A 9,999-nucleotide genomic window follows, 5' to 3' on the forward strand; every position below is an offset into this window, starting at 1 on the left:
CAACTTTTACGTTTTGAATCACATCGGAATACATATACAACAGAAGGTAAACCCAGTCATGCATTCATTCATTCATTCATTTCTCATTCATTCATGTACGATCATGCATTCATTCATTCATTTTCACTCATTCTCTCATGTATTCACTCATTCTTTCATTGACATTCCTTCATTCATTTATTCAGTAGTCATCAACCCACATCCTTACAAACTCGTCATCAACAACCCCCGGAAGTGCAGCGGAAGTGACGTATTCCTGCTGGTCTTGGTTACATCGGCGCCGGAGAACCGCGCTCAGAGGTCCGCCATCCGACAGACGTGGGGGAACGAGAACAACGTGCCAGGAACCGTCATTAAAACTCTCTTTGCGGTGGGAAAACCGGGAAAACCCTCCATACAACACAGTCTGGAGGACGAAAACATGGTCCACAGGGACATCATCCAAGAGGACTTCGTCGATTCCTATAAAAACTTGACTCTCAAGACCGTCATGTGTCTAAAATGGGCCTCCCAATTCTGTCCCAACGCCAAGTTCGTTATGAAAGCTGATGACGACACATTTGTGAACATCTTTAACTTAGTAAAACGTTTGAAGTTCACGGTGCCAGGGGAATTTGTGACAGGGTATGTTTTCACCAACACAAGACCAGTTAGAGCTCGATATGACCGTTGGTACGTAAGCGAGAAAGAGTATCCCCGGGAGACCTTCCCGAGATACCCCTGTGGATTCGCATACGTCATGTCCAATGACGTCACCGGCGTAATCTACCGGACCTCTTTGACCTTGAAGTACATTTTTCTTGAAGATGTTTTCTTGGGACTTTGCTTAGAAAAACTAGCAATCGACCCCGTGCACGACACTCGCTTCCACCATTCAGAGACAACGCCATCTTGCGAAACTGGTAAAGAATGGATCGCTTTTCATTTGATTAAAACTCGGTACGATATGATTAAGGCGTGGCAGGACGTCACCAGTTGCGACGCATCCCTGTCTTAGCTTGAATTAGATCGCCTTTAAAAGCTTTTATGACACTTTGCATGGGAAGATGTGCTGAATTTTTTGTGAACATATTCTACTAGAGTATAATCTCCGGGCCGGGAATGGGGTTAAGGCCATCTTCATACAATATAATACGTGCATCTGACATTGTTAGACGTTCTTCGTTAAAATTACATATGCGATTATCTATGTTTAAAAACACAGTGCCCTCTGTAATAATGTTAGACTTATTGTATATTATATGATCTATTGTATGAGTCCTGGAAGATTATTGAGCTAAAGGGAATCTCAATAAACTCAAGAATCACATTTGCATAATTGGTATCCGTTAATGTTCGAACTGCCACAGACTTCATGTTACATGTATCCGATCAGTCAGTCAGTCTTGATGGAAAACATTGCAAATAAAGCGCCGATTCGCATAATTTTTCAATCATTATGTACGTAATCTCTTTTAAGCTACCTGCGTACTTGATATCATAGAAATACATCGTTTTTGTCTAGTTATTCTCTTTTAAAGATTTGGACAGAAATGTCCCTGTAGTTCTAGAGCAAGCTGCTAGGAGACCCAAACATACATCACACATCACTCTTCCTTACATCACAAGCTAGGTACGAAAATTAGACTAGAAACGTTAACTAGAATGATTTTATTCTATAGTTAGACTTTCACATTCTAAAGGGAAAGACAGATTTATGTATATAGAACTGATGGATGTTATAAGAAATGAGATTTGATATTCTTATTGTAATGTAGCGCCAATTTTAAACAACAAGTAGTATCATAATAGTAGTTTTTAACCAATTGTAGATATGTAATATTATAGAGCTGTATTTGTCTTTGATGTCTGTCAGTGATTCAGTCCGAGTTGTATTACTTTGTTGAACTTAACTACATGTACTAGTTAACTGCTAGACTGTCATTTTGAATGTTCGAATCAATAAAAATCAATCATCAAGCTATCTGCCACAAAAAACTGCTGTAGTAGCAAGGTCACATACCAAAATGGGGAAAAAACACAATTTTCTTCCAGACACCTACCCACATACATTGTAACATCTGCTTTTGATTTTAAAAAGTTTGGTAAGTATATAGTGGTATTTCCGGTCAGAGGCAACAGAGGTGGTATGTTAATGGAGGACTCGCTTTGCAAAGGGGAACTGACAGCTTCATAAGCATAGTGTAATACCGAAAGACACGATTTCCATTGCAGCAAAGGCCAAATAACTAGCGTATAAACGGTTTTGTCAAACTAAAGAGTTAGACTGATCGCTTAACGGGCAGCAATGATATTTTTATGGCTAAAGGTTTCGTGTAAAGTAATAAGTTTTAGCAACCTTACAGATAAGCGTGGTGGATTTTGTAACGTCAATAACAGGACCACAAGTTATGTACAATCCGAGGGACATCCCTAATATCCCTGTCACATTTGGCGAAAATCGATCGGACGACGATTCTGCCCCAATCGCTCGAGCCTCGCTTATAATAATCACTTTATTTCACAACAATTGTACAAGGTACAAAGTAAGGCTTATATGTGACAAGAACGGTTTTCAGGTAAAAAAATACGCGAAACCCTCTGTCAATTTTAGATATGCCCGATCTTCCATCGATACGCCCGAAGATCGTGGATAATGTGACAGGGGTATAATCGGAGCTAGGTACTCATTTTCACCTGTTGTAAAGTTCCATTCCCAAGGAAATGACATCGGAACCTGTCAAAGATTCGAACTTATTATCTCCCGGTTCTGAGTCTACAACCATAACCACAGGACGAGACACGTGCTTGACAGGTACTTGTAGGGATACTAGTGTCGCCCCTCGAACGAGGATGAACTGAACTGAACGTAATAGTCCTTGTGAAAACATGTTACATAAAAGTGGAACAACCGGCACCAGCATGGCGCGCGTCAGGGCCGGGCAGAGTTTGTAGGCCGGGCTGACTTCTGTGTTTCATACCGCAGGATTCCTCTACTCACTTCAGTTTGCGGCACCAGTCACCCTCTCACACAGCCACACGGGTGGGATTTTCACGTTTTGCCGAATTGCTGAATATTCGCTCTCCCTGTGCCAATAGTTAGGTGAGGAATGGAAGTGTTGTGTGATTGTTTTAGAAGGATAATTCGCTGGCATTCCATTATCTCCATGCACAATGGAGATATTGTTTTGGATGTGTCTGTGTATGCGTCTTTGTGTGCGTGATTTTCCGGATATTTGTGGTAAGCATAATTGAAGTACCTTCTGGATGGATTGTAATTATTTTTGGTACTTAGTAGACAGAGGTTGGGAAGACGAAGTTTAAGGCTAAGTTTACCCCCCTGCTGGTTGTAACCTTGGTACGGCAGCAGAACGTCGAATTTTCGTATCTTTTCACCTGGGTGTGCATGTCATGATCTTGGTACTTTGGTCGCAGATAGATTGTGATGTAGGGAAGAAATTGTGTAGGTTTGGGCCCCTTGTAGATTGCTCTGGAACTGCAGCTGTTCTTTTGTCAGAATCTTCCTAGAAAAATAACTGAAAAACGTAACGATGTATTTTCTTAAAATCTAGTATGCAGTTAGCTTAGACAGTGATGTACACAATGAAGTGCATATTACGCGAATTGGGACTTATAACAGCTTACGTAACAGCCCGTGGAACACCTTATGCATGTAATTATGTTTCCCGATCGGGAAGGCATATTGTTTTTGCTGGTATATCTTCTTCTGTTCTTCTTCTACTTTCTTCATAACCATCTTCTTCTGTCATGGGCCAATCAGAGCTTAGAACAGCCGCCGATATCAGTACATGCACATAGGAAAATAATGATACATGTTGAAGCAACTATGTCGTTTTAGGCGACGCCTCAGGGCCGAGCCTGGCCTTATGGTGTAGAATTTTGTGTGCAGGTACCTTGACAAAAGACTTGGTGGGAAACAAAAATGCCTTTCAAGTTATGTAACACTCTTCTTCACGGTTACATAACAGTAGAAGAACCATCATCACCATGGTGCGGGTGAAGGCCAGGCGGACTTTGAAGACACTCGTCATCCTGTGCGTCATCGCAGGATTCATCAACAACTGGTCATATGTCAGTCAGCTCTTACGCTTTGAATCACACCGGAAAACAACTGAAGGTACACACTTAAACCATTACACCGGGGTGACATCAGGGGCAGTTTGCGGGAAAGAAAAGTACGATACAAACATACATGAGAAAGAGAAAACAGATATGAAAAAAATGATATAAAAGAGAACATATAAAAAGTGCAAAAATCGTTTTTAAAACCCTTTGCCGGATATATCCGACACACATATACATGTCCTGTGTGCATGTGCCACACCCGGATATATCCGGGATAGCGTATTCCCCCGAAGTAGCAACTTTGCGCACGCGTAGTGCACGAACCCCGGAAGCTAGGGACTTCGGCCTTGTTCGTGGGGTTCTTTTTGGAGGTCAGCAGCCAACCCTGGCACTGATAGCATTTTATAGTGCTGGAACTCTGGCAGTTTCAGCACTATAAAATTAACAAGACCTCTCCAAGGCAATGAACTAAAAAGTTGGAAATGGTTGAGCACGGGCATTTAAGCATAATGTGAATATCTATTGAGATACTTTTTGACCGTAAATTTGGCTGCGGCATTTTCAGGCTCTACGAGTCGGGTTAGTTTGCTCATGATGTGTTATTCTTTTCTGGGTTATTCATTGGTTTTGGTTGTAGCCGGCTACTTGTACAGAGGCGGCTTTACAAGAAACCGGCTACTTGCAGAACTAGAATCACTGTGTGCTGTATCTATTTGAGTTAGTAGCTTTGGTTATAGCTTCATTATTTGTCATAAGTCATCAATTCAACCAATTAGTCAATGAATCATTCGTTCCTTTTTTCAATTGCTACATGGTGTAACAGCTGTACAATTGACTTCTTTTTCCTTCTTCATTCATTTACTCATTCATATCTCTCCTGATCAATCATTCACATTCATTCTTTCACTCACTCATCTTTTAAATCAGTGTCTCATTAGTCTACTTATTCACCGACTCAGTCTCATTCATTCAATATTCATTCATTTACTCACTCATTTACTCATGCATTCCTTCCTTCCTTCTTTCCCTCCTTCCTTCCTTCCTTCCTTCCTTCATTTGTTAATTGACATTAATTAATTAATTCATTCATTCATTAATTCAGTAGTTATCAACCCACATCCTTACAAACTCGTCATCAACAACCCCCGGAAGTGCAGCGGAAGTGACGTATTCCTGCTGGTCTTGGTTACATCGGCGCCGGAGAACCGCGCTCAGAGGTCCGCCATCCGACAGACTTGGGGGAACGAGAACAACGTGCCAGGAACCGTCATTAAAACTCTCTTTGCGGTGGGGAAACCGGGCAAACCCTCCATACAACACAGTCTGGAGGACGAAAACATGGTCCACAGGGACATCATCCAAGAGGACTTCGTCGATTCCTATAAAAACTTGACTCTCAAGACCGTCATGTGTCTAAAATGGGCCTCCAAATTCTGTCCCAGCGCCAAGTTCGTTATGAAAGCTGATGACGACACCTGTGTGAACATCTTCAACTTAGTAAAACGTTTGCAATTCACGGTGCCAGAGGAATTTGTGACAGGGTATCGTTGTTACGCGAGACCGATTAGAGCCGTCGATGACCGTTGGTACGTAAGCGAGGAAGAGTATCCCCGGGAGACCTTCCCGAGATACCCCTGTGGATTCGCATACGTCATGTCCAATGACATCACCGGCCTAATCTACCAGACCTCTTTGACCCTGAAATACCTTTTTCTCGAAGACGTGTTCTTGGGACTTTGCTTAGAAAAACTGGCAATCGACCCCGTGCACGACACTCGCTTCCACCATTCAGAGACAACGCCATCTTGCGAAACTGGTAAAGAATGGATTGCCTTTCATTGGATAAAAACTCATGACGGTATGGTTAAGGCTTGGCAAGACGTCACCAGTTGCGAGGAATCCCTGTCTTAGCTTGAATAAGATCGCCTTTAAGCTTTTATAACACCTTGCATGGGAAGATGTGCTGAAGCTTTTGTGAACATACTCTACCAGAGTCTAATCTGCAGTGCTGCTCTGGGTCATGAATTGGGTTAAATCGTCAAATCTTTAACGTTATCTTTCTTGAGCACAAGATGAATAGCTCGTTTTCTATTCTATGGTGCCATCCCTTTCTCTTATGACAATTCATCGGGAGGGCGCAAGGCAGTAAAAAGATACAAATACAATATAGTAGGTAAATCGGACATTGTAAGACGTTAAAATTACCCAAGCGATTATCCATGATACAAAAGATGCTGACATCGTTTTAAGATGCTCTAACGGTTAGCACGTAGTGACATTTCAGGTCAGAGACAACGGAGATGACTAATTTTTAGAAGACTCACGTTGTAAAGGAGAACTGACAGCTTCATGAGCACGGTGTAATGTCGAATGACACGATGTTCATCGCAGCAAAGGCCAAATAACTAGTGTATAAACGCTTTTGTCAAGCTAGAGGCTTAGACTGATAGGCAGCAGTATGGCTAAAAGGTTTCATGTGTGAAATAAAAAAGCTTTTCCTCACAATTCATAACTTATCGACAAACTTGTGATTAATCTATTGTCATCTATTGTAGTGTTTTTGTTTGTTTATTTATTTATTTGTTTGTTTGTTTGTATTGTAAACTACCTCGTGGCGTAACATGAAGAGTACTGAAGAGTAAACTTCATACCTGTACGATTTGATCCAGTCACACCGGCAAGAACCCCAGGCCTAATGTACTTTTGATGAGGATGGTGGGTTCGTTAATGTGCTCTAGGTGTGACGGTCCCATATCACAAGACCTCGATCTTTAACGTCCTAATTGCTTCTCCCAATGGCACTACATCGGGACCTGCGACCCGCGGGCCGATTTGAGCTTTCATGAATAAATGAAGGTTCAAACAAACAAAGAAACAAACAAATCTGTAGGCGATTCAAACCTTGTATCTTCAGGTTCTAAGTTAATGACTTATACTAACGTTACAACCACAAGTTTACATCTTATTCGCTCAAACCCTGAAACATACGCGAGTGATGTTTCAACTGTTGCCATTGCGTATATAGTGAGAAGAACAACCACCGACAATGGTGACTTTTATGGTTTCCTCATTGCATAACAATCATTACAGTGACGGAACGAGACGAGAGTGAGAATGGAGAAAATGAATTTGTACGATGTGTATATTCTGACAGCAAGGCCTTTGTCGATTGTACTAGTTCAACTTCTTAATTCTCGCTGCTTGAGACAGTTGTAAATGTACGGGCAGGTGACTCTGAATTGTAGGTATATACATATTTTTGCAAATTTCTACGTGCATATTTATTGGTATCTTACGTAATTAGATACACATCGATGAGATGCTTCAGATTTCCGGCGACCGTCACCTTGAAGTTGAAATAGAAACATATACGAAACCGAAAGACAAGGTGCTAAAATGGGTACTACTTCTCACGTTCTTTCACACTTCCTCAAACGTTGTTTGGTCCATGTGTCTTACTTTCCAACCGACACGAGGTTAGGCTTCTAGATATTGATCAGGACAGTGACACATGGCGCTGCCTCGAGGAGAATATGTTTCCCTCAGATAAAGGTAGACCCTCAGGGAGGTGCCCTAACATGGCACGCTTTGTCACACGCTCGAACTCACGGTGCTCCATCGCTAGTAGTCAGAAAGTGGTCAAGTTTTGATGAACGAATTCTTAACATATTCATCTGCAGAACATTCTTAGATAAGAAGTGCATTCATACGGTTTATGAACCATTCGTGCTGCGTGTTACAAGTAAACACTGGGAGACAGTTTTGTGTAATACTATGTACCTTCTGATTTTTCGCTACGCAAGACAGTATGCCATGACTTGGTGCCCCCCCCCCCTTAATGCTCTCTTCAGAAGTTAATGATAAGTACCCAGAAATAAGAATCCAATTTTATGATATTTTGTCTTTCTTTTGACAGTAATTTTATGTTGTTCTCGTCTCATGTGAGAAAGTCTGTGTCTAGCAAAATCCAGCTGATGTTTTTAGCTGGCACTTGTTAATTGGCGTCATGTACAGTTGCTTTGTACGTTTACAGTTTGGTCGAAAACTTTCTTTTCTTTTCAATTGGATGAAAATTGATGAGTGCGCGGATGTCATCCATATAATACAATCAACATGGCCTTATAATTACTGTATGTGGCTGACAGGGTACGGGCTGCTGTTTAACCTATATGTACCTCCAAGGCATTACTGTGGACTTGGGATGGGCTCTATATCAGTGAAATACCTTACAGCTGAATTCTGCCGATACGAACAACTTTATTGCTCAGTATATGAGACATCGATTTTTTTTCTGGCCGTCAAAAGACGAAGATGAAAGCTTGAAGACGTCTGGTAGGCAGGTTCTTGTTGACGCTGATTGAGAGTAACCTCGGAGCCTGAAACGGCACAAATAATATATGTGTATTTAAACACTGGCATAGGAGATCCCTGAATGTAAACGAAGGCACGTAAATACTTAACATCTGGGACCGCATCTGCCAGTAGAGACCCCTATGATGCAGTGCACTGTGAACTAGTAAGAATTGCCCTGAGGGTGATGAAAGACGGTCGTTCCGTATATTCCGTAGAATAGAACAAGACCCCATTCATACTCAGACAAAGCGATTCGGATAAAACATTTATTCGAATAAAAAATATTCTATCCGATCCAAAATTGCGTTCACACTCGTCTTCGGCAATCCGATTAGTGCGCCCTCAGTCTTATCCGAATGAAACATTAGGTTGAGGTCAAAGGGTATCGCCATTTCTTACAGCTCAAAATAGTGTTATCCACCAACTTTTGATGCTGTTGTTCCTCTGGAGAATGTTCTGTAGTCGTAGAAGGGAACGCAATCGACGGTCTTTGATCGCGAGAAGGTTTCACCGACAAAGTCTTCTGCATATTTGGCTAGCTGTAGTACAGCTCAGATGTACGCCACCAGAGCGGCAGACAGAACGATCTGGGAGCGGGATTGGTGGAACAACATTGTGCTTTGAACTTTTTTGGAGTCGGACTGGCAGCAAAACTTCTAATTGAGCAAACTCACCTTTGATAAGTTGCATCCTATCCACTTAAAGTGAATCCTATCCACTTGCGCATTCACACTGCCGAATCGTACGAATCGAGACTCCCCGCGGCGCAGTTTTATCCACTTTCCGGAGTTCTATCTACCTTCCCTAGTGTGAATGGGGTCTAAACATGGCGTCCAGTCTACCGTGGATTGGCCAGGCCCTCTTCGGGGCAGATGAGGTGTTCTGTCGCCGTGGTAGTCTTCCGCACCCGGTTGGGATTTGACGGGACAGGAGTTTAACTCGCCACTATTTAACTCATACCATGTAAAACTCATACCGGCGGCTGAAAGATACCTGCCCGAACAGAGCCCGGATAATCTACGGTAGACTGGATACAAGAATACATGAGACTCGCCATGGGAAAACGAAGCTTGTTGAACGCACAAAAAACACAAGAACAACGTTAACATATTCAATTACAAATTTCATTGGCAGTTCCATCATTCATCCTAGCTGACTGTATCACGCCATTGATATGTCACCCCATCTTTACCATTGTACAAGTGATAACAACCTGTAAGGTATCGCAATCCTCTTGGGTGCAGATGGGTTTCTTCGATAAGGATTCAACAAAACTTCTTTGAAGTAGGGTTGTAAGGATAAAAATGAAGAAAAAAATCAAATATCAAGTAGAGTGACGACATTCATCAGATATTACATGTAATCTGGCAGCATTTCACTTAACCGTCGCCATTACACAGACTTCCGTTGCTATAAAGTTAATTCTACAGCTTCATAACAAAAACCTAAAGGCTAGGCGAACATAACTTTGCTTCCTAACTATGGATGCCTTGTCTTGATTCTGTGCAAACATCATTTATCACCCAACTGATGAACACGCGTGATAATACTACATTTTCAGGCTTATTAATAATATTCATG

The 9,999-nt window shown here is 41.8% G+C and overlaps 3 protein-coding genes across 5 annotated transcripts in view; all 3 read left to right on the forward strand.

Annotated features, from left to right (window-relative positions):
- Positions 1-6,560, forward strand: part of LOC118412663 (beta-1,3-galactosyltransferase 1-like) — a 7,666-nt gene extending 1,106 nt beyond the window's left edge. Inside the window, exons 1-3 of one of the 3 annotated variants that reach the window (XM_035815659.1) lie at positions 2,897-3,022; positions 3,969-4,117; positions 5,168-6,560. In XM_035815659.1, coding sequence (XP_035671552.1) covers positions 3,988-4,117; positions 5,168-5,976 — 939 coding nt within the window. In that variant the 5' untranslated portion in view covers positions 2,897-3,022; positions 3,969-3,987 and the 3' untranslated portion in view covers positions 5,977-6,560. Of the gene's footprint in view, positions 1-2,896; positions 3,023-3,968; positions 4,118-5,167 lie in introns of those variants that run through there. The other 2 variants (XM_035815661.1, XM_035815660.1) reach the window with 2 other exon arrangements.
- LOC118412664 (beta-1,3-galactosyltransferase 1-like) lies at positions 7-1,959 on the forward strand (the record flags this gene model as incomplete). Its single annotated transcript, XM_035815662.1, has 2 exons — positions 7-46; positions 186-1,959. Coding segments are annotated over 2 exons (852 nt in total), but the record flags the coding sequence as incomplete, so codon positions are not given.
- Positions 6,561-9,244: 2,684 nt separating the features above from the next.
- LOC118411738 (cubilin-like) overlaps positions 9,245-9,999 on the forward strand; it is a 32,542-nt gene continuing 31,787 nt past the window's right edge. Inside the window, exon 1 of the mRNA XM_035814220.1 lies at positions 9,245-9,311. Coding sequence (XP_035670113.1) covers positions 9,245-9,311 — 67 coding nt within the window. The remainder of the gene's footprint in view (positions 9,312-9,999) is intronic.

Source organism: Branchiostoma floridae, chromosome 3 (genome assembly GCF_000003815.2).
Source record: "Branchiostoma floridae strain S238N-H82 chromosome 3, Bfl_VNyyK, whole genome shotgun sequence".
Taxonomy (NCBI): Eukaryota; Metazoa; Chordata; class Leptocardii; order Amphioxiformes; family Branchiostomatidae; genus Branchiostoma; species Branchiostoma floridae.